This window comes from Hyposmocoma kahamanoa, unplaced genomic scaffold (assembly GCF_003589595.1).
Source record: "Hyposmocoma kahamanoa isolate Upper Pololo Valley unplaced genomic scaffold, ASM358959v1 192, whole genome shotgun sequence".
Lineage (NCBI taxonomy): Eukaryota > Metazoa > Arthropoda > Insecta > Lepidoptera > Cosmopterigidae > Hyposmocoma > Hyposmocoma kahamanoa.
This window is the reverse complement of record NW_020653719.1, coordinates 2,832,859-2,858,398: the sequence shown is the minus strand read 5'-3', so window position 1 is coordinate 2,858,398 and position 25,540 is coordinate 2,832,859. Positions and strand designations below refer to the sequence as shown.

At 36.9% G+C, this 25,540-nt stretch overlaps 1 protein-coding gene across 1 annotated transcript; it reads right to left on the bottom strand.

The window, feature by feature from the left end:
* Nucleotides 1-1,651: 1,651 nt before the first annotated feature.
* On the bottom strand, nt 1,652-24,635 carry LOC113226627 (zinc finger protein 354B-like). The gene is made up of 5 exons (XM_026459332.1): nt 24,438-24,635; nt 10,348-11,073; nt 9,668-9,862; nt 6,254-6,502; nt 1,652-2,160 (listed from the first exon to the last, which is right to left on the bottom strand). Exons 2-5 carry the CDS (start codon nt 10,996-10,998, stop codon nt 1,984-1,986), a joined length of 1,272 nt encoding a protein of 423 aa, XP_026315117.1. The 5' UTR covers nt 10,999-11,073; nt 24,438-24,635; the 3' UTR covers nt 1,652-1,983.
* Nucleotides 24,636-25,540: the final 905 nt, after the last annotated feature.

The window sequence follows — 25,540 nt, the reverse complement described above, 5'->3', positions numbered from 1 at the left end:
GTAAACGGTCCCATACGCATAGGCTCCCATTAAATAGTTTTGAACAACTGCTTTGAATACAAAATGTTGTAGTTACTTAAAAATAAACAACGCTTTGTTTTTATTCAATTAAAATACAGTTTTATTATTTCATTTATAGCAGGTTTATTATCAGTAAATTCATGTTACCTCTTAAAGTAGGTCAACTAAAACCCCTCTACGAATGTTATATTAAACGTAAGGGAGCGTTTAACATGTACATCTTGGATATTTTTAATTTTGTTTAAAAAAAGTTTTTGATGTCGTTTTAGTAATTAGCTACCGTTAGTTTAAATGTTTTTGATATCTTTTATATTTACGGAATAATTGCCTGGGCACACTTATCGATCACAACCTATACATTGTAAAAAATTCTGACTTAAAACCACAGGTACACGAAATGTATCTGAATAACTTTCCCCAAGAAATACGTATGGAAAAAAATCATATGTACATACCATCATACCCATTGCACAAGGGTAAGCAAAGACCATGCTCCTTCACTTACGAAGTTCCTGACAAACGTTTTTCGCGTGCCCCACTCTTATCAGTATCTTCTTACATGTCTGCTAATACTTAGAAAATGGTACGGCACTTTTAGCCTGGCTTCGGAAAAAGAAATGTAAATACATATTCCTACTCTTGGTATAATAAAGCCACACGTCATCATAAAAATAATGCGATCTACACTGATTGCACTAGAGAGTATTAAAAATTATTGACTAATTGCGTTCACAGAATCGTTAAACCTCTATCCTGAAAAGTTTCTCCTTATTATACTTAGGGTGCGCATTATGTGGTCTCGTGACTACATCATCTTGTAGAGTAAGAGAAAGGTATTATTTTTTATTTGATATAAAGAGAAAGGGATAAAAGTATTTGTTATATATTCGTACAAGATGATATAGTTAGCGATAAAATTATCTGACCCTTCAAAGTGCTGAACAATATCTAGAAATTTGTTAAAAGCCAATCTTATTATATATACGGCATTTCTATCAATAAAATAAACGTCCTTTGTTCTACGACTAAAAGAAACCTACTTTATTTGTCTATTTTACTTGTACACGGGAAGGAATAAGATATCGTCTAAAAAAACAGTAGCGCGAAAGTTGTTTGTTTAATTATATAAATGCCGCGATAAGATATGTCGGATTTAATAAAAATAGCCTATATATGTATACCATTAAAGTGCGATAACAAATATGTACAAGCGTGTAATGTCTTACATATTTACGCAATTTGTTTTGGAATGTCGCTGTAGGAGATAATTCAAATTTACAATTATATGTATATACACATTATCACTATATAGATAAATTATCAAGACAAAAGCACACATTTTAAACAACTATCATAAGTATGCTTAAAAAAGACTAATAAATACTATAAATTAATTGATAAATGAACTATTTCTACAATTTTATACTATACATCTATAGACGTTCTCAGACTTACAATTTGATATCGATTCAAAAGCAACAAGAAGTCATTTTAAAGGAAAGTGCCACATAACACGGGCACATCCTCCAAAATGACTCTTCTATCACCGATTGTCAAGTGTAAACATTGTCTGAGGACATCGCAATTGTATTACGATATGATATTTATATGTAGGTATATTATTGAGTGATATGTAAGTGATATTGGGGTGCACGAAAGGAGCCCGTCTGGGTGCATGCACCCTAGGAAACAATCGGCGAGTGCTTTACGCCGATTCACAAATCCTTTTACCACGATACGATAAGAACAAGAAGAATTGGATGATTACTATGTACTTCACTACTTACCATTTTTAAAGTTTATGTGCAAGTTTATTTAAGATTCTAAATCCATTCGTGCAACTTACGTTGTTAATGTTTAAGAGAAATAGAGCTGTGCGTCCGCAGAGTACGGATAGGAGTAAAGTGGATTAGGAACGGGTGTGTACGGAGGGAACCGCGGCACGGGCCGCAGCACGAGCCGTCACCCCTCTCCCGCACCTCCGCCTTCGTCCTCCGATCCCGTTACGTCTAAACTTCTAGAATCTTCTGAAGAGCATGATGAAGCGCAGCGCGGACGCATTCCGTCCCAATGTACATCCTGAGGTGGTGGGGGAATCTTGTTCCAGAAAGTGTTGAAGTTGTTGTCTCGGAAGGTTTCCTGTTTACAAATAATAATAATAATAATAACGCACACACTCAACATAGCCCCGCACTAGGGAAAACCCTGTGTCGCGGGTGCCATGGACACACACATAGAAAAACCACAAATTACACCCAAACTCACGAGAGAAATAAATGTAGGCCATACAAATATTTCTCTCGACCTGGGAATCGAACCTGGGACCTCTGCGTGGCAGTCCGGCGTGGTAACCGTTCGGCCACAGAGGCAGTTCAAAGTCAAAAGTTAGTTTGAAAATAACTACCTACCTATGCAAGAATACATTTAATAGCAAATAGAAGTTTAACCGAGAAGTTGCTATTGGTCTCATTGTAACAAAAGAAGTTCATTGCCCTAGATTCTATAATAAGGCAGACATTACACTTATTAACACAAAATCAGCTTGAGACGGTCAGAAAAGGCTTTATGTTCATGCTATAAGAGCAAAAAAGACACGATATGTTTCGCTTACGCTCGGACTACCGACGTTTCGGCATTTCTCTACGTGATCGAATCATTTCTAATTCGATCACGAAGAGAAATGCCGAGCATTGCTCGCTCCATAACTCGTTGAGGGACTACGAACTTTTTTATGAGGCCCATAGAAAGTGACCATGTCTCAGAGCCGTAGGTCATAAGGACGGCGGTATTGCAGACGAGAAGACGTCACGGAGCTTCCCGAAAGCTGCCCAACCGAGTCGGATTCGACGATTGACCTCTTTCTCGAAGTTGGCCCTGCCTAATTGGACGGTTGGTCCGAGGTAGACATACTCCTCAACAACTTCGAGAGTAGAGGTTCCCACTGTTACAGGAGTAGGTACGACAATGACATTCGACATAAGTTTCGTCTTGTCCATGTTCATTTTTAGACCCACCTGCTGGGAAACTCTATTGAGGTCACCCAGCATAGTGTCAAGCTCTTCCAACGATTCTGCCATGACCAGGATATCGTCAGCAAATCGACGGTGAGTAATGTACTCGCCGTTAATGTTGATGCCGAGTCCTTTCCAGTTCAGTAACTTGAAGGTATCTTCCAATGCAGTGGTGAACAGTTTCGGAGAAATGTTGTCTCCTTGTCGCACTCCTCTTTGCAATTGGATAGACGGTTCATGATGACTCGTGAAAACAGCTTATAAACGTGGCTTAGAAGCGAGATGAGTCTGTAATTCTTCAAAAGGGTGTTATCTCCCTTTTTGAAGAAGAGTATCACCACGCTTCTATTCCACGCTTCTGGCGTAGAACCTTAGAGTAAGACTGAATTAAAGAGCCTCCGAAGGACTCTTAGTACCGGTGTTCCACCCGCTTTCAAAAGCTCGGATGTAATTCCGTCTTCACCCGGTGCCTTGTTGTTATTTAGCTGTTTCAGAGCCATCTTAACCTCGTACAGACCGATGTCCGGGATATCCTCAGTATAGTGTCGGGTGAGCTTGGCTCTAGAATCTTTAGAATCAGCAACAGGCTGAGTAATTTGATATAAAACCTCTCGATCTCCCCCAATACCTCTAGCTTGGACGTTATAACGCTGCCATCCTCCGTCTTCGGCTTTGTAAGCTGACTTTGCCCCATAGACATGTCCCGTGCAAACGCTTTGGAGCCCTTGTTCCGCTCTATGGTATCTTTAATATTATTGGTATTGTAGACCCGTATGTCGTGTCGGATTTCTAGGTTTCCATTGAGTTGTCTGTAACCTTTAGCCTTATCGGAAGACTGCAGCGTCATATCGCGTCGATTTGCCATTAACTTGAGAACATGATCGGACAGTTTCTGCGGCCTATCCTTGCGACGGGTCCAGAAGAATTTTGACGCAACCGTGTGGACGGTCTCCACCAACCTGTTGCTATTCTCGTCCACAGAGACGCAGTCCTGTAGGCAGTCGAAACGATTTTGAAGATCGAGCCAAAACTTTTCGGGGTCATTTATATGGGCACCTCTGGGTCGCAGAGTAGACTTCATCAGTCGTGACCTTTCACGTTTGACATCGAGATTCAACAAGCCTCTTACTATCCTGTGATCGCTTCCAGTTTTCACCTTATTGATCACCGAAACCTTGTTGAATATCTGTCTCTTGTCGGTCAATATGAAGTCTATCTCATTCTTTGTGACACCATCGGGACTTAACCAGGCCCAATTCCTTTGAGGCGGTTTTTGGAGGAAAGAGTTCATCATTAGGAGTCCCTCCTATTCCAAGAAGTCGGCCAGCCTTTGGCCGCTGGAATTTCGCTCCCTATAACCAAATTTCCCCACTCTCGGCTCATCAACCATTCGACTGCCCAGTTTGGTGTTGAAATCCCCCATAACAACATTGAAGTGTATTTGGGAGGTACGCATGGCTTGACTTATGTCCTCGTATATAGCCTTTACCTCCTCATCTGGGTGTGTCAAGGTCGGTGCGTAAACCTGTATGACCTTCAGCGAGTAGCGCTTGGATACTCTGAGTATAAGGTACTCTAACCCTGCTCGACACACTCCCGATGGATGTAATGTTGCCAATAAGGGATTTGTGGACGATAAACCCGACACCACCCTGGGACTTCTGGTCACCTTCCCTGAAGTAGAACAAATTGCCAGATTTCAGGGCTATCAGTGTAACATATCCACCTCCTCTTCCAGCTTGGTGATCCTCTCGTCCGACCGCAGTGTGGGTGAATTGTACGTTGCCAGGGCCAGTGTCGTTCGACGGTTGAATCCCACCCAGAGATTAGAACCCCTGTTGCGAGAGCTTCCACGACATCCGTCAGCGCCTCGATTGCTACTGGCACCGCCGGGCACTTCGAGATAATTTTTTGTGCTATACATTGTGGGGTTTAGACCATTTCCCCGTCACGTCGGTCCAATGCGCGTTGGCAGGTCGCCAGAGCCTCGTTGGTAGGAGCAGGGTGTACCGCGTGCCGGCGAGGTTAGCTATTGAGCACCGTAGATGTTAGGTGGCGCCCCTTACACCTAGAGACACATTTAGCATTTATATATTAGCAACATTTTCAGATTTAGCATTGGTACGCGTTCTGCGAGCTACCAGTCGTTGCCTTATCGCCGTCCGCATAAATTAAATGGGTACAACATTTTATGATTTGGACGTGGAAAATAAATGTTATTAATTCACTATAAAGATCACATTTATAACCCTAAACTGGTTACCACTGGCATTTGGACTGTACTACCTTCATCATGGAATTTCTGGAATACGGAATAACGTTTCATCAAGGAGATGACTCCGTCGAGCATAAACAGTGATGAGGTTAACAACGGTGATAAGGGAACGATTGGTAGCTTGCGGGGCACATACCAATTCTAAATCTGAAATGCTTAATAATGCTAAACATGTTCCTACAGATTTCAGCTTTTTCTGACCGGCTTAATAGTATTCCGTGTCGACAACTGTGGTGACTTCCTTAACATATTCGCGCAAGCATCATGCTTTTGCCAATTGATGCGCTGTGCTGTGGCAGATATTGCTCATACTTACATAATGCAAACGTTTATAACCTTTCTTCTACAGGCTATTAAATGAATGTAACAAATAATGATACTGACATCAATAAACGTTGACGTTGCGTGTGTGTGCCAACGATCACTGGTATATGTGAGTAGTACTTACTCAGGTTGCTAATAGATTGACTGCACGTTTGCAGTTAATGCATGAAGTCGTTATCAACTTCATGCAGCCGAGACCTCGACTGACTGACATGAAGTTGATTAAGACTTCATGCATTAACTGCAAACATGCAGTCAATCTGTTAGCAGCCTTATCCGTTGCAATTTCGATATGGCGTGTCGCTAGAGATTAATTATTTTGATATATTGTAGACCAATGTCGTCACTATAAATATTTAGTATGGCCAAATAGCGTTCTCTTACGATTTTCGATAAAATAAAATAATTTAAAAGACGTAATAGTACGTTGTTCTACATCACTCACAAATGTTTATAATACGCAGCTCACGCACATTTGTTAAGAGACTAATCCTAGTCTAAGATTGATAAAAATAGCTTTCATCAATGTTATGAGTTCTAAAAGTTTATCTGAAGATTCTTGGTTTACCTATAACTAAACGGTAATATTCTAAAACCAAAAAGTAACGACATTCCCACTTACCGGTTGATAAGCAGAGTATTCAGAATGGACCTGCCTAAATGCCGACGGCTCTTTCTCTTCAGGCTCTGGCTGTTCATGGGCTAGGAGATGCTTCTTTAAATAAGCTTGTCTCCTGAACATCTTTCCACATTGTTGGCAAGGGAATCTACCCGACTCCGTGGTGGGAGCCTCGCGACGCTTTGTCGGCCCGGCCACGCGCGGTTTGTGCCAGCGACGATGTGATGCTAGGTTCGCAGGGCAGTTGAAGACCTGTGTGAAGAAATTGTAAGTATAAATAAATAGATCGTAATTAAAAAAAAGTATTGGAACTTCTATAAGTTGTATAAGGAAGGTTAGATAGAAACTTGTGTACTACAAAAAAAAATCGACCATTTAATTTTCGTTCCATCAACATGTCCATAGAATTAGAGCATATACCGTAGTATCTAAATCTATTGTCATGATAAATGTTAACCTGCTGACAACATTTTTATGTTGTTTAACGTTATCGTAAGATATTCAATTACGTGTAATAGAGGAAACAAAACAATGAATGAAGTTGTAGGAATATTTACGCGCTAACTCAATTGAAAACAATGGTGTTCTTGCCTTGTATTGCCAATGTAAAACATAGTAGTAATTAATTTACAGTCACTCCAGATAAATGTGTACTTCTCAAAGGAAAATTTTAATTATGATTGCATTTCAAGAGCAAACTTAGTCAGGAAAAAAAAAAACAAAAAGAAACAGTGATTTTTTCTTTTAATTTTTTTATGATTCTAAGTGATGGGACGAATGAGTCATGCGCCTGATGGTAAACGACACGCCTGTTCATAACATTTGCATTGCCACTCAGAGTTTTAAATCGAAAAGATCTGAGGTGCAGGTGAGGTGGCTCTGTGCCCATCACCCTGAGACATAACTTGAAAAGTCCCATGTGTCCCATCCCTTACTCTTCAAAACCGAAAAAACAGTAATAATAACATTACTGCTTGGCGGCAGAAATAGGTAAGGTGGCAGCGCTTACCCTGGACGAACTCTTTCACAAGGAGCTCTACTGTTACAAAAAGTACTTCTCAAAGAAAAATTTTAATTATGATTGCATTACAAGAGCAGACTTAGGGGGTCAAAAATTAATTGAAGCTTAAAAATTGGTAGGAGAATTCACTGAAAGTAAATTTTAACAAAAACAAACAGTGGTTTTTTTCTTCAACACTGCTTACTTATCAAGAAAGTATCTGCCTTATTTACTGCCCAATTACTTTTGATAATATATGGATAATATAAATAAGACAAGTGGGGCAACTCCCGCCTGTTCGGCGCATAAATACCTACACTTCTCTGGGAGCGTAGGGTTGTCACATTATTTTTTTAGTTGTACGTATCTGCATTGTAAACATAATTTGAAAAAATTAAGATGCTCATCACGTATTTTCGTACATTGAAATAACCTTTGTTAAATACAATAATAACATACTTATTGTTATTTTTATACCAGGATCTCGAACTGGTACCTCGATTATGGAAGTATATTGTAACAATTTTGAATTTGTAGCACTCTTATTCAAGCAACCACAAACACAACAATCCCATATCTTTCTACGTAAGTTTTTGTTTATACTGCCACTCATCAACCTGTACGAGCGAACCCGCACAGGGACAATCTAAGACAAGTCCTAACCCCTGACCAGCCCGTTTGCACGGACTTCATCCGGTTCTCTGTAAGGTTAATGCCTTTTGAGAGCCGCCCCGGGTGCACGTACAGCACCTTCCCTATTTTCCGGTACCGGAGCTGAGCACGCTCATTTCCCGTCGCGCTCCGCACGACGAATGATTGCCACAGCCGCCGATTCTAAGTCGACTACCAAATCTCCTCATTGGTGCCGGAGCTGCAAGTCACGCTCACTTCCCGAAGCCGAATGAACGGCGTCTCTCCAGTTCCCAACAATCCTACGCGGTCGAAGGGACCGGAAGATGTCTAGCTTATTCCCTACTAGCTCTCTGAGCTAGTGCCGGAGATGTCAAGTAGCAGTGTCCTGCGACAATAACCGGACATAGCTATCGACCTAAAGGACAACTCACGTGCCCCGCGCATCTCCTCGCCTCAGGCCCTCAACTAGACCGCTAGCTGCCCGCGGGACGCAAGCCCTGGCCACACACCACTGGGACAGACAAACGTCTTCGTCCCTGCAGCTAACCACAAACCCCAGCGATTCTATATCCAAATCCGGGCCCACTGGAGACGCCGATGAAAATGTTTCACTAGCGGAGGGCTTGGCCCGGACGCCCGCTATACCCTAGTCTTGCCGTCCCCTATCCCTCGGGTCGGTAGATAGGGACACACAAACATAACAATAAACACTTGTACTATTTGATGTCATTTTTTAAACACCGAGCGTACGTTCAATTCTAAAATGAATGGCGCTTTCGATGACCCGCGCTATGCAACGCGAGTGCACCGCGAGATTCTGCGAATGTGTGTGTCCGTACACAGTGCGTGACGGGCATGTACATGCATGCAAGTCGCGATGCCGCATTTGTATGGAGTTATTGTCTTATTATATTATGGTACTATGTTGAATGCTCCTATAACTATTATTGACTGTGAAACGTATAAAAGCATGACACACAAGAATAATAGGTTTATGTGTGTATCTCTGCAGACTGATTAGACGCTGAAGAAAAAACAAGGTATGCAAGACGATCGATACCAGCCTCAACATTTTTCCAATGATTTCTACAAAGTTACGTTCCTGTAATGAGTGCCAACGTACAGTTGATTGCACAATTTGTAACATTACAAAAAAAAACCGTAGCTCTAATAATAGTATTTAAGTTACATTGTACCAACCAACGATGGAATTTTACATTTGCCATAGAAAACATAAGTTTGTTTTGTATTGTTACCCTTATGATTAGTCCTCATATTAAAAATATTCAATAACTTTGGAATGACCCTAACGCTCATGTTTACTGGTTGGTATAGGAAACCAATTACAGGAGTTTAGATGAATTTTGATAAACGATGCGTTTTATTGATTGGAGACCTTTGTTTGTTAAATAACTTCTATTCCAAATAAATAATTTCTTTTAATAACTGATATTAATTAAACGGTCCGAAATAGTAATAAGTACTTTTAAAAGAGTTCAATTAATTCTTTTGTCATGCTGTTTATTAGTGTCTAATTATTCTAAAATAATCAAAAAGCTAAAAATAAGAAGACGGAAAATGAAACTATTTTTTCTGATCTAATATTTATTTATTATATTATATTTATTTATTATTGATATTTGTTTTTCAAACAAACCATTGTTTCGAGCCCTTTACAGGTAGGTCCCTTGGTTACGGCTGATGTCAGTTTAATTTCCTATGTGTAACAATCGCGAAAACTTAAGAACTCAATAAGATACTTTTTATTTCAAAATCTCACTCACCTTGTCACATTCAGGACAGCGGTACTCAATGTGTACGATCCTAGAGCACCGATGCTGCGCGAGCGCAAACGCGTCCCCATACAGTCTTCGGCACAGCCTGCAGATGTATCTCCCAAGTCGGTTCTCTATTGATGCGATCAAAGCTTTTGCCTCCTCTGTAATTTCCACCACGTTGAACGCCGGGTCTATATCGCCCTAGAAAATGTTTACAAGTTTAAATTGGTCTGTTTGGAGGTCGTCTAAAAAATATAAAAAATCCCTCTCAAAATCTCACTGATTTTTTTAATGTTTAACATTAGCTTAATCGTACACTTAAACGCTTTTATTGCTTCAATCCAAAGAAAGGTATTGTAAGTACAACAGAGGAACTATTGAAGTGGCGATTTATTTTGTTCCTAATGTCTCTACGGCAGCGGCACGCCCCTCGAATAAGCGTTGCGGCTCGCCCTTAAGGCTGTTATTACCGCAAAACACAGCACAATACTCGATTTCATACAGTTTAATTGCCGAAGCGATAAGAAAAGTTGCCTGCAGTCCACTGTAATGGTATGGTAAGAACCCTTAATTAATAGTTCCTGTGCAACTTCGGTGTTTATTTCTAAAACTTACTTTGCAGACAGAGGATTTCTTTAAAACTTATTAACTACATTCTAGTAAACACTGAGTTAATTAGTAATTACCTTCCGAACTACTAGTGTTTCGTCTTCGGCCAAGTCACGAATAATGGTTCCTGAGACCGGTGAGGTTTTGTCCTCGTCGAACATAAGTCGCCTAACGGCTTTACTTTTCTTCAACGGAGCGGCTGGTTTTGGTGATTTTTTAGGACGTTCTTCAACATCTTTAATTTCAATTACATCTGAACAGCTTTTTTCGCTTTTTGATATTTCCGTCTCAGGTGGCAAGCATGTTCGTAGCTCTTCGAAAAATTGTTTAGTGAATTTTAATTTTTTCGCTTCCGGGCTATCGCTGTCATTTGAGTTATCGTCATCGACTTTTCTTTTTTCAGATTTTTCTGAGTGATCGTTCTTTGTTTCCGTTTCCTCGAAGTGTCGGAATATTTTTGGTGATTTCTCAGGACCATTGTTCCCAGTAGGTTTTCTTTTGTTTGACGGAGGAGGGGTACAAGGTGGAGTGATCGGTGTGGTCGTTTTAAGAGATAAATCGAGCGGGACCAAGGGTTCATTATAATAGGCTAAGTATTGTTGTAGAAGGGTAGGATGCTGATGGGGAATAAGATCATGGAGGTAATTACTAGAAACTTGCACAGGTGGTGCTGCATATTGGTAGAATGTCGAAGAAAATCGATGTAAATGTGGTAGTGCCGCTTCCATGTTCAGTAAACCTTGATAACAAATCGAGAACTCATTTTTGCTATCGTTTTATTTCGCACTTTTAGTAAATGAAGTCTGTAACAATGGAAAGAGAATATGTAGTAAAAAAAAGAAAAAAAAAACCTTTTCTTTTTTATCACACGAGAGAGGGAACGGTAATTCAATAGGTTGAAAATGGACCATTTGTTGATTGTAATGTGTGTTATGACTTCAATACAAAATACTTTAGATTTAGTGAGACCTTAATTCCCGTTTCCAACCATTATTTAAGGCACATGTTGAACGATATTAAACATTTTATAATTTGCTCTTTGATATAATAAGGTCACATCTACAAAATGACAATTTACAGTTATAAAATTGCTCACATACGTACATTGTTTCGTGTAGTTCGTTTTATTTTTGTGAATTTCATGTGATAAAAGCATTTTTGCGTATGACCACATGTGAATTTATTATACCAAGCGTACGAATTAATAGTCAATATTGTTACGATTAATACTAAACTACATAGAGACCGTAGAAGAAATCTTAACTTTAAAACAGATAAGAAATTAAGCATCCATAAATAAGTCTCATAGCAATACTGACATGCTATAGCACTTACTTATTTGTAAAAAAAAATATTGACAATTACGTAAGTAAATAAATTTATTAATTTAGCCATACCCCAGCTTACGTTTAACAAGCTCAACATGTCGAAATAATCTAGTAGATGCCTCAAATTAGGGTAGGAACAGAGGGGATAAAATATAAAAACATTAGTTTGTTATAATTGTTAATACAAAGATCGAACACTCAGAAAAAATTCCTTCGATTAATAATTATAACAAACTAGTGGAGTAATTTCACAAAAAATAATTGAATATCAATTCAATAAAAATTTAATTATAAAAACATTGTTATAAAATAATTATTATCTGATGTCGAATTTCTGTACGAAATTACTGCAGTATCTAGTTTAGTAGAGTCCATTTAATTTTGCACAATGCTACAGGTGTTGTTAAACATAGCAAATAATGTATAGCACACGCAAGTTGATAGTGCAAAAAATGGACGTACAATCATCGAGTATGTAATTATGTGCAGACGTGTGCGGAAAATTTTTATTGTCACTATTTTTTGGATCGTAATAGCGTATATTTCAAACAAACCAACATTTCGGGCCTTTTGCTGGTCCTTTGGTCGGGCTGGCAGACTGTCCATCTTCTTATCTTACGGTAAATGTAGGATTAACATATGAAAATGATACAATTTAAATTTTACCACAAGGAGGTTATAACAAGCGAAGAATATTAGTGCCGTCTGCTTTGATAAATAATAACCCTGATGTAAAACTGAGAGAAGTCGTAACTTTAGAATAACAGCCACATGACTGTGATAACATGTAAAAAGAGCTTATATCACATGCAAATTATAAAAATCTTTATAACTACATAAAACAAATTACATATATTATGTGAAATTTTATGATCTCCTATTTATGCATAAAAAAGTTGCCAACCAAATTCGTTCGTAAAATAAATCACCCTCCTGAAAATTTTACAGATGTAGCTTTATTATGTAATAAAGCTACATCTTCAAAATGTCAAAAAATGTTAAAGGCGTGAATTATTGTGTTTTGAACGTCTGACGAGTAAATTATACAAATAAAAATTTTAACAAATATTAATTTAATTTAAATTATTGTGAAATGTTTCTATCCTTAACTAGACGAGTTGAAGGTCATAGCAACGTTTCTCTTTTAACCGACAACAAAAAGGAGAAGGTTCTCAATTCCACTGTATGTTTTTTTGTGTGCATGTTACGCGATAATTCCGGTATTTGTGAATCGATTTTGATGATTCCTTGCCTTAGTGTTGGTCCCATTTAAATATTAAGAAAATATTCCACCTATGAGGGTGATAAACTAGGGGATGAATTCGATTTAAAAAAAAATTGGCAAATAGATGGAATTCAAAAAACGAACTTTTGAGGTCGGTTTTTTTATAAAAAAGTTATAACAATCAATATTAGGATAAAGACTGTCACAATAACGAAATTAAATTGGCTCTAAAGACACTGTGTTACTTCACTCCTCCTTACACTAGACACAGATAACAACACAAGTACTTTCACCGACAGCACATAAAACGAGGGTCTACAATGAAAAGTCTATCCGTGTTACCTAATTACCTCCGAACTCTCCCACGCTCACCCTCCGTAGCTCTTTCTACCCTCTCATAATGCTCCGCCAAAGCAAATACCATAAATAAACGTTTTGATCGTTGTCAAATACTTTGAGGTTGGTCGCGTTTAGACGGCTCTTTATTACTTATTAACTAACTATTTTGTTTAATTGGGCCTTGAAGTGACCTAAAATTCATGATTAACAATACCAATGAAATGTACGTCGAGAATGCGATATCGGCATTGTATATACAGGATGCCAACAAATTGTCAATTACTTATCTATTATAATTATAATCACTTTGAAGTTATATAACCGTATGAATAGGTTTTCGAAAGATTTAAGAAAGCGAATTAATTACTAAATACACCTTGTGATTAAAGCTTCATCAATATTATCTTCTGAAACCTTAAGAATCTGGCCACTTCACTGTTAAAATTAATAATAAATTAATGCCACAGTATTTCGGAATTTGTATTTAGAAGCTTATAATCGATTTTTTAATATGTATGTATATATTATGTTTGACCTTTAGTCCGTCAAATAATAGTGTGACAAATATTAATAATAAACTTCTTTTAAATTATAACATAGTGTTACATTGACGTCGTAATTTTAATTGAACTCGAAATCCGTACACCAGTTTGAGCTCTACGACTCTTATAATAAGCATATTTATACGAAGTTGAGTTAGCTGCTGTACTCTATTATCCAGGAGTTTCAAAGAAGAGAATTTACTTATTTTCGGGTAATTTCTCTTATTTCCAACTCTATAGTTACCGTTTTTCGCACCTTATATAAATAGTAAATACGCGTATACTGTATGTACATGCCCTCTTTGTTTGATCATTTACTTATATTTTTGTTCATGTTGAGATATAATAATAAATTACATCATTAAGTATTATAATTATTACATGCACCAGACTTTTCCCAAGCAACATGCAATACTTAGTTCTTACCTAATGTAGTGATACTGTACTCAATATAAGGGTTTTGGAACAATAATTTACTTAGGAAACGAAACTATTTCTTTGGATCTTAATCGCGTGTATATTTGCTTTTGCAAACAAACAAACGTTTAGCCACGGTTGACTTATTTTTAAAAAAAGTCAGTTTGACTCGAAAAAAGTTTCATTTCCTATGTATAACATAACAATAGCGACAACCTAAAAACTCGAAACAATAAATTATTATTATAAAGCAAATCGAATAAAATTTACAAAATTAAATATATCCATTCAATATATGTAGACGCAAAGCGGTGACAAATTTTATAAATTATTCATAGTAACCGAAGTTGTGAGGGCGGATTGGGCAATCCGGGATTTTTGGAGGGCGGGCGGTATTGGGCGGAGCCTAAGCCTAAATCATTTGAATTACAATGACTTAATAATAGTGGGAGTTCAGGACCTGATTTTTATTATGGGAAAAGCATTTACAGTGTAATTGTAGCTTCTTTCAGCTTTTTATAATGAACTGAGCTGAATGAACTGAAGAGACAAATAATAAAAAAAACGAACTCAAAAGTTTGCTTTGCATTTTCGCTGTTTTATTTTCATCGGAATTACATCTTTGGGCCAAGTTTTGTTAATGGAAATTCAATATACGAAATTGTGAATGAATAGGAGGAGGTGGAATATTTTCTTCGAATTTGAACGGGATTACTACTGAGTATCCCCTTTGGGAAATCGGTTCACAAAAATAAAAAATACAGACGAATTGAGAACCTTCACTTCTTTTGAAGTCAGGTAAAAAGATATAGAAAGAAAAAAATATTGATAAAAGTTATATATATCTGCCAATAATACAATAGTACCAATAGTACCGAATAGTACCAATGCTAATCTCGCTAATACGCCAAGCGTTATGCGTGGCCAATTGGCGACTGCAGCAAAGCCGCAACCAAAGTCTGTATGCATGTTACGTACTTTATCGCAATTGTCTTCAAGGAACAACACTATTTGAAAAATAGGAACAGACTCATATCAAATAGTTTCATTATTTTAAAATTTACACGACTGTGCCTAAGGAATGTAGCAGGTTTTTTTTACACAGTGACACTGCTGTCCTTTTCCCGTACGTCTGGATCCTACTTTTGAGTATGTTTCCCCCACTGCAGTCTTACTAATCACGTGTTTTTATAAAGTTTTACGTACACGCTTGATGTTGAAGTGCTCTGACGACTCTCCATGTAAAACGATCGTTTAATATTAACTCTTAATCCTATATTTAGAGAATACCCATGGTTAGCAATGGGATATATATTTGATGCATTAAGTTACAAAACATTAATATCAGGGTACCAAAATTACATCAATCAACCTCCGTAACTATTTGTTGAATTGGTACCATATTTGGTACCTAAATATTTGTCATAACTAAGTAGTTAAATAAAAGAGCAGTAGAGCTCCTTGTGAAAGAGTTCGTCCAGGGAAGTACTGCCACCTTATCTATTTCTGCCGCCAAGCAGTAATGTTAGCATTACCGCGTTCCGGTTTTGAAGGGTAAAGATGCTGGTGAAATTAGGCACGTGGGACTTGTCAACTTGTGTCTCTGTGCGCATTTATTTATTCGACACGAATTTGATCGCGCTCACCCCGCGCGGTGGCGTGTGGAGACCGCGTTGCCACCGCGCATCGACCGCGTGCGTCTAACTCTGATAGCAAAATACGCGCTATTTATTTAGCTTTTACGTTTTAACTTAAATGAGCGTTCCGGGCGCGCGGACGAGGCTGGTTTGAATTTGGTGTAAGCGGCGGCCGCGCGGTTGTATTATTCAAAGGAATTCAAATTGCCTAATAAATAGAATTCAAATTCGCCGTAGAGTACATGAAGACGTGGTAACTTTCGCCTCGTGTAACTGGGCCCTCAGGGTGACAGTCGCAGTGGCAGTGCCCCTCAGATCTTTGCGATTTAAAGTTCTTAGTGGCACTGCAACTGTTATGGACAGTCGTGTAACTTACCATCAGGCGCATAACTTGTTCGTCCCGTCACATGATATTATTAAAAAAAAACTAAATTAAAAATCCCGATACCAAATAAAAATTACTATGCATCAGCGAACTACTCGTTAAGACCAATTCAACAAGCCCAAATCGGCAGATTGTCCTGATTGCAGCATCGTTTATCATATTATTGTAAAGTCCCCGAATTTCTGTAATATACCAAATTTCACGTCTATCGAACATATGGAATTAACATAAATAAATATTTTAAGAATGAGATCCCTATATGAACCTGGAAAAGAATGAATAGTTTATCAAACGTAACTAAATACCAATGCAAACAATATTAGCTTTCAAATAAAACCACCGCCTTAAAGCGGTTTAATCTAATCTAATCTTAAGCGGTTTAATATTAAAGCGCCCCGTAAACGATCAGATAATTTATTAGATTTATCCATCAAAATTCACGTTTTCTTCAAACAATGTCACAAACGATCAAATAAACCATCAAACAAGTTTGACAAATTTGCCTGTCATCTCTTTCTACAGACGTACCGTACGTACTACGTACTACGTACCGTACTATAGTTAATACAATGAGTCATATCTCTTTTCAATTTGTGCAATGAGTAAGAATAATAGATAAAGCATTTCTGGCATTAACTCTAGTACTATATATCAAGGAAAATACTATATAAAGAGAAATTTACGTTGGTATAGAGAATGGTTGAAGACAAAAGTGCGTGTTGCCTGCGATGACCAACGGCTCTAAGACGTGGTTATGACTCACTATGGGCTTCATAAAAAAGCTCAAAGTCAATCAACGAGCTATGGAGCGAGTAATATCTCTACGCGATCGAATCAGAAACGAGGAGGTCCGTAGAAGAACGAAAGTCACCGACATAGTACGAAGGATTAGCAAGTTGAAGTGGCAATGGGCTCGTAGAACTGACGGCCATTGGGGCAGAAAGGATCTTGAATGGAGACCACGAACCGGAAGGCGTTCAGTGTGTCGGCCCCCTACTAGATTGACGGATGACCTGGTAAGGGCGGCGGGTAACCCATGTATGCACGTCGCGTCCGATCGGCTGGTCTGGAAAACCTTGGGGAGGACGGCCTATGTTCAGCAGTGGACGTCTCCCGGCTGATGTGATGATAGAGAATGGTTGAAAATAAGAATCAGACGACTATATGGAATCTAGTTAGATGTACGTATAGACGACAACTGAAGTTTTATTTAACAAACATGCCAGCATACCTTACATGTGTAAACATGGATAAATAAATAAAAAATGAATACAAAGTCAAAGTCAAAGTCAAAGATGATTTATTCCATAGGTAAAATAAATTTACACTTGAAAACGTCACATTTAAGGTACTGCTCGTTCACTACGCTGACCTCCCTGAGAAGAACGAGCAAGAAACTCTAGGGATTGCTCTTTTCAAATAAACTTAAATGCTATGGAATACATTTTGAATCAAATTTGTGTGGATTCAGGAGCCATGTCGTCTTTCCATACATCTTTATCTAACACGTAGTCTTCAATTTTGTAATATGATTTTTCGATCAAAATATTTTTAATGTAGTTTTTAAACTTAGGAAATGATAAACTTAATATATGCTCCGGAATCTTATTGTAAAAACGTATACAGTTCCCCATAAAAGAGTTGTTTACCTTGGTTAAACGAAATCGTGGTACCATGAGTTTGGACTTAGCTCTAAGGTTAATATTATGGATATCTTCTTTCTTATTGAAATTATGTATATTTTTACGGGCATATAAAATATTTGAGTAAATGTACTGTGATGCCACAGTCATGATACCAGTCTCCTTAAACTTTTCTCTGAGAGATACCCGAGAGCCTAGACGGTACACAGAACGAATCGCTCGTTTTTGCAATACAAATATGGTTTGAATATCTGCAGCTTTACCCCACATGAGAATCCCGTAGGACATTATACTATGGAAGTAACTAAAGTAAACTAGTCTAGCAGTACTAACATCGGTAAGCTCACGTATTCTGCGGACTGCGTATGCAGCGGAGCTTGATCTGCTGGCCAGGGACGATATATGTGGAAACCAATGAAGTTTACTATCTAAGGTCACTCCCAAGAAGACTGCTTTATTAACAAGGTCTAACTTTTCTCCGTTTATTTCTATGCTTGGACTAGTCGATTTTACGTTAGGTAATTCAAATTTAACACATTTTGTCATACATGTTTGTCAAATACGCCGTCAATCTAGATTTCCATCAAACACGGACATTATTAACTGCCTCCGTGGCCGAACGGTTACCATGCCGGACTGCCACGCAGAGGTCCCAGGTTCGATCGGTCGGGAGAAATATTTGTATGGCCGACATTCATTTCTCTCGTGAGTTTGGGTGTAATTTGTGGTCTTCTATGTGTGTGTGTCCATGGCACCCGCGACACAGGGTTTCCCTAGTGCGGGGCTATGTTGAGTGTGTGCGTTATTTATTTATTTATTTATTATTATTTGACAAACGCGTCAAATGACGACTATAAGGAATCTAGCAAGGTGAACGCATAGACGACAAGTAAAATTTAGTTTAACAAACATGCCAACATACCTATACATGTTACATGTATTCATAAAGTGGATAAGTAAATAAATAAATACATGTATGTCAATTACGCCGTCAATCTAGATTTCCATCAAACAAGGACATTATTTACACGATTGTTACACATAGGAATTGAAACTATTTTTCCGGATTTAAATCGCGTATATTTGTTTTTTTCATGCGAGCATGTCATGGATAAACCTACACATTCAATGAATGTTGACAACCCCCAGGTTCTTGCAAAAAAAGTCCGTTATCTACCCAGGATGCTGTGAGAGGCCATTGAAATTAAAAAACATCCTAATTTCAACAAGGAAGATGGTTTCTCCGTACCAGCAGTGTGGAATCCAGTATTTCCTCTAATGAAAAAGCCCAAACAGACATAAGACTGCAGTACTAATTAATATGTTTAAGTTTATTCTAATTTCTATTATTAATTAATAATAAATTGAACTTAATAAAAAATTTATTCAATAAAATAATTTGTAAAACTTAATGTAGCGTAAATTGGAATGTTTCTTTGTAAAATTAAAAATAAGGTATGTAATTAATAACTATTGTAACTATAGTGAAAAAATAGGGTAGTTTGCATCAATATTAGATATAACTGGTTGAAGACTGTACCACCTCAGTCAACCGTGACCATGGGACCTGTAAAGGGTCCGAAACCTCGGTTTGTTTGAAAAAAAAAAACAAATATACGCGATTTAAATCCGGAAAAATAGTTTCATTTCCTAAATAAATACATGTTTGACAAAAACACCGTCAACCTAGATTTCTATCAAACACGTACATTATTTGATAAACGCATCAAACGACGATTATATGGAATCTATCAAGGTAAACGCATAGGCGACAACTGAGGTTTGGTTTAACAAACATGCCAGCATACCTTCATACATGTTACATATGTTCATAACATGGTAAATAAATAAATACATGTTTGTCAAATACGCCGTCAATGTACATTTTTATTAAACACGTACAATATTTGAAAACCCATCAAACGACGATTATATGGAATCTAGCAAGGTGAACGCATGGGCGACAATTTTACCACGATTTAACTTTTTTTACCACTGGGTTCGCGGAGTAGCAAATTAATTTACTTCCATTTTTATTGAAGTTAAGTTTAACAAACATGTCCGATACCTTCAAACATGTTTGTCAAACACGCCGTCAGTCTAAATTTCCATCAAACACGTACATATTTGACAAACGCATCAAACACGACCGCAGAGAATCCAAAAGTTTACGTAGTAGGTACACGTAACATTTGTCAAATTGTTTGATCGTTTACAGGGTGCTTAAGATCAGTCCATCCGTTCGAACTACGATGCTACTGATACATATATAGATACACAAACAATGGCTTTAAACTTTCACTTCCACTCCTTTTGAGCACCATATTGCCGATTATTAAGCATTGCAAATAGTCCTTAGTTTATAGCTATACAATTTTTTAGTATCTAGTGACCTAAGAGTATTGCCACTAAATGCATTTAGATGTTAAATAAATATAATGTTACTTAACGGTTGCTACTACTCCGTAGCTACTCGCAAATAAACTGATTGACATCTGTACGACTGACATATGTATATGATCTAATCTGTATTTTGCAATATTATTAATGTAAAATATTCATAATAGTAAAACCTAATGATAATTTAATATTGACATCTAGACATAATATAACTTAAATATGATAAGATAATAATAGATTGAAATGTAATACCCCGAACTCAATGACTTTAATCATTTGTAGTAGGTTACTGAACATCAAATTGTTACACCAAAAAATTGCACAAATAAACAAATTTCATTGCGTCGGAAATGAAAAACTGAATAATAGTGGTTGTATTCTTCTTTTAGTTAACTGTAATAGATCTGGTCTCGATATAAACGTAATTTTACTCAGAGAAACTTTATTGATTCCGCAATAACAAGTTAGTTTACACACGTTTTACTTCAGAGACAAACAAATAGCACAGACAAAAACCGTAGATTTAGAAAATAAATTAGTTTAGCCATAAACAATAGTAACGTTACAGCTTTCAAACTTATATTTTACACTATTCTGCCGTTATAATTTAATGTTACGTTGTATTACATTTAATTGCGATTTTATAGTACAATGATGAATGTGGAGTGCTAGAAAGGAGCCTCTCACGGTGTACCATTCCTTTCCTGGTTCTGGTGTATCCCGGGCAACAATCGGCGACCACCTTACGCCGGTGGACAAATTATTTCACCACGATAGCGAGCATTATAGTGTATACCATCGATATGATAACAAGAAGAAGAAGCACATAGATGTATGATGAGAGGATGCACCGGCGAAGACAAAGTGCCCACAAATCAATCTTTGATTTTCTATTTCCAACCAAGCCAACATACACTGAACCCCATAATTAAACACCTAACACCCAATTAAATAACAACACCTTACGAGTATTTCATTATCGTGCAAGATTCATGAATATTAAATACATTAATATTCATGAATGTAGAGCGTTGGCAAAGTATTGGTAACATGTATTAAATACATGTTACCAATAATCGTCACCTGGTCATTATAAAACGTAGAGGCGTTAACTGGTAATAGTTTAATTTGATAATAGTTATAATATTTATTGTAATGAATGTTACGATGTTTTACTACTATGTTATTATTTTCTTTTTAATTACTCTAGTAGGTTATTATAATTATTAATACAAAGATCGAACACAAAGAAAAATTGCTACGATCTGACAGGACACGAACCTACGTCTGTGCAATACTAGGGTGACGGCTCTTCCTAATGAGCTATTACATTATACATCAACTCGGCAGACCTTATGAATTTTTCTATGCGTTTGTTGCATGTCTATGTTTTTGACGGTTTTTTTTTGCCGTAGCGACACCTACAAGAAATCTTTGATAGTTTTTCTGCGTTCAACCTGGTATTTACAATTTTTTTTTGTGTTCGATCTTTGTATTAATACTTGATAATAGTTACTTACAAAAATGATGTACGGAGATATTCAGATATTATTTTGTTCAATAGCGAAGCAAAAACGTAGGACTGTTAACTGATGAAGAGCTGTGTAGCCTATACGCATTTCAAGCTACAACTGCAGTACCAGCAACGTTGTATTGAGTGTTTTTCGATCATAGGACTTGTTTTGTTTGACTTGTTTATCTTTCTGTGGATGTCATAGAAGGTGACCAAAGGATCAAACAAAGAAACAAGCAGTTAGCACTTTATTTTGAAAGACAACATGTCTGCTCAGCATCTCGAACTAAATATTTTTTGAAATATCTCTAAATATATAATCATTTTAAAAATCCCATACAGACTACTCTATATAAAACTTGTCAAAATATCCGATACAATAACGCAAGTTACGTCCACCTCACCCCTCGCTTTATGACTTCTTGAATCTCTTAACCTTTCTTTAATCCTTGTGTCACTGGAGCCCACAAGTGAAATTTCTTGTTAAAGATCTTTTATTTGGCCTTGTGGAAACCTTGTGACCAGAGACCTCTGGAACAAGTTTAACCATTCATAATCTTAATTCAGAGTACTAAAAAAACCGAACTCAAAATTCATTCATCCCTTAGTTTGCCACCCTTACAGGTGGAGTATTCTCTTCAAATTTAAATGGAACCACTGTCCATCCTTTTTCCAACAAAAAAAGAATTATCAAAATCAGTTCACAAAGCCGGAGTATCGCGTAAAATACATACAAAAAAACATACAGTCGAATTGAGATTGTCCTCCATTTTTTGAAGTTGGCTAAAAAGAGACACGTTGCTATGACCTTTAACTTGTCTAGTTAATTTTTCTTCAATTAAATTATCATTTGTTAAATCTTTGTTACAATTACACGTCCGGATATTTTATTTTGAAAGGTCTAGTACACAAATCAAATTTTAATCAAGAACTTATTGAAATACCAGTTTGAAAATTGCATAACTTATAGTTTTTGATCAATTGAACATTTTTTAAGCTTTAGTACATTTAAATAACTTTTTTAACTATAAAATATTTGTTTTGGTTTGCATTAATATAAAACATAACTTCTCAATCAACCGCCTGGAACAAAATGGCCAAATGGAACCTGCAAAGGGCCCAAAACGTTCGTTTGTTTGAAAAAACAACTATATACCATTTAGATACGATTTAATTTCCTATGTGTAATAATCACGAAAACCTAAGAACTCGATATACAGGTATCTATTTTATAATAGATACGAAACAAAATTAATCAGGAAATGAATAGATCAAATTCATGCGGTGCAACTTTGATGCTACACTGTCCGGGTTCGTTCGGCTTCACAAAGTTTGACCAACACACAAGTTGCATGAAGCGGGAATCACCGTAATCGACACTTTCTAATTTCAGCAAGTTTAGTTTAACTTTGCAAATTTTGTTTTATGATATCAAGCGAAGGGATGAACAAGTTGTGCGCTAATGTAGAAGGATTGGTTTTTAGCTATGTTTAATGAACTATTCAACTATTTAAAGATCAACTTATTTCCCGGTTAGTGTACCTAGGGATCTCATAAAGTAATTATTTATTTTACTTGCATATGTTCCATTGACGTTTGAAATTTGATGTATTATAGAAATCCGGGAACTTTACAATATTATTATGGTAAACTTGATATGATGCTGCAACCAGGACAATCTGCAGATTTAGGCTTATTGAATTGGTCTCGTGAACGAGTAGTTCGCTGACGCATGGTAATTTTTTGGAGTACGCTGTTTTGCGTCGGGATTTTTATTTTTTTTGGTTTTTATAGTGCGCTTGGCGGTAAGTGATACGCCTGTCCATAGCAGTTGCAGGGCCGCTCACAACTTTAAAACGCAAAGACCTGAGAGGCATTGCCACTGTGCTCTTCACCGTGAAACATAACTTGACAAGTCTCATGTGCCTGTAATTTTACCAGCACCCTTCAAAGCCGGAACGCAGTAATGCTTACATTACTGCTTGGAGGCAGAAATAGGTAAGGTGGCAGTACCGCCCTGAACGAACACTTTCATAAGGACCTCTACTGCTACTAAAATTACTTACTAAGATATTCATCCTTCTAAATTAAAAATGGACAATAAGTGGTTTTAAATAAATGAAATAAATATTAAATTAACACACATATTAACAAAATTTCGTAAAAAGTAATACACAATTGCATATATAACGATTTGAATCACCTAGTTTGCCACCCTTAAAGGTGGAATATTTTCTTCAACTTTATAATAATGAGGCACCCTATGTCCAACAAAAAAGAATCATCAAGACTTAACATACATACAAAAAAATACAGTGGAATTGAGAACCTCCCCCTTTTTTTGAAGTCGGTTAAAAAGAAGAAGCGAGTGGTAAAAGTGAAACAAATAAATCAGGAACGTAACAAGTGGTGGTCCGTACTCTTTGCTTATTATCTAATACAGACTATTTTTCAATTATTACCTTTTTAAAATATATATTTTTATATTTATCGGTGGTACAATTATCATAACTTAAACAGCCTACAGAACTATTTGAAAACAAATAAAATACCTTTATAAATAAGCGTACAACAATATCCAAATGTAGTTTAAAATCAAGTAAATCAACACAAAACTACAATAAGGAATGACCCCACCGGAGATTGCAATGAAATCAAAGTGCGTGCATTCGCAATATCTACGCAGGTACGTTATTAAGGGCGTTACTATGCTACGGGAGGCTGAAAGTGACTCATACCTGTGCTTGGTCCTCTGCTGACTCAACCGTCACCCCTTGCAGCCAACAAACTTATACAGAATATTAAAATTGTTAATTTTTAAAATAGAACTATTAATAACGTTTTTTTAACTGTTTGAATTTAGAAGATTATATTTTTTTTAATTTCGAAGTTCGTGGCATAAGTTTGTAGTAGTGCGTTCTATGGCGGCGGTTAGGGGTGCGCGGTCCGCTCTGTGGGGCGGTTGGGACAGGACTGGCTGTCGGTCGCAGGGTGCGCACCCCGGCGCGTGCGGTGCCATGGACCGCCTCAACCCTCATATAGGGTGTTCTATAAAATTTGTGAATATTATTTTGTCCCTGTTATTCAATTGGGACATACATATTTACTTTGAATGCATTATGATAGTGCGATTTTATTGCTAAGATTCCAAAAGAGTAGTAGCCAGATTATATCGAATCAATGTAAAGACAATAAAAGTACATAGTTGAAAGGCACACCACGTATTTAGCTATTACCGTTAAAGTAAAAACTCTATCATCTTTTAATTATCAAAATTACTTTTTTTATTTATGTAATGTTTGAATAATTTTGATATTGTTTAAAAATCGCTTCTATTTTTTTTAACATTGTATTATGAAAGAAGTTTTACTTTAAAATTTCATTTTTAGTTTAAAATTCCATAGTCACCAGGAAGATGGCCCACAAGAAAATTTAAAAAAGATAAAAACGAACTATTTTGGTATGACCTACTTATACTCAGAAAGTAAAGATTTATTAACTAATTTCTATTTCCAAACACCCCTAAGTCTAAACCCATCGAAGCGTAAACTCACGCGGAACAATGTCTCTGACCCCCATAAGCGCTACAAGTGTCTACATCGTGGTAGGTTCCAAGTACCAAGCTTTAGATACGTGATAAAGCCCGCACCTTGGGTTAGGGAACCACTAAATCTCACTACATTCTCATATTATTGTCACAATTGTGAATCACTATTTTCGTCGTCCAATTTGATTGTCTTAGACACGCAGGAACAGCTTAATAACTTTAGATATTGCTTTTTGGTGCAAAATCAATATAATCTTTATATACCATTGTATTTCATAAAGGGGAGAATTAGGA

What these genes read in the sequence shown, in the direction of transcription:
- LOC113226627 (XM_026459332.1), bottom strand. Translation starts at nt 10,998, where the DNA reads ATGGAAGCGGCACTACCACATTTACATCGATTTTCTTCGACATTCTAC. An exon ending in AAACACTAGTAGTTCGGAAG is followed by an intron (nt 9,863 to 10,347) that starts GTAATTACTAAT and finishes AACATTTTCTAG; the next exon opens with GGCGATATAGACCCGGCGTT. An exon ending in AATACTCTGCTTATCAACCG is followed by an intron (nt 2,161 to 6,253) that starts GTAAGTGGGAAT and finishes ATTTGTAAACAG; the next exon opens with GAAACCTTCCGAGACAACAA.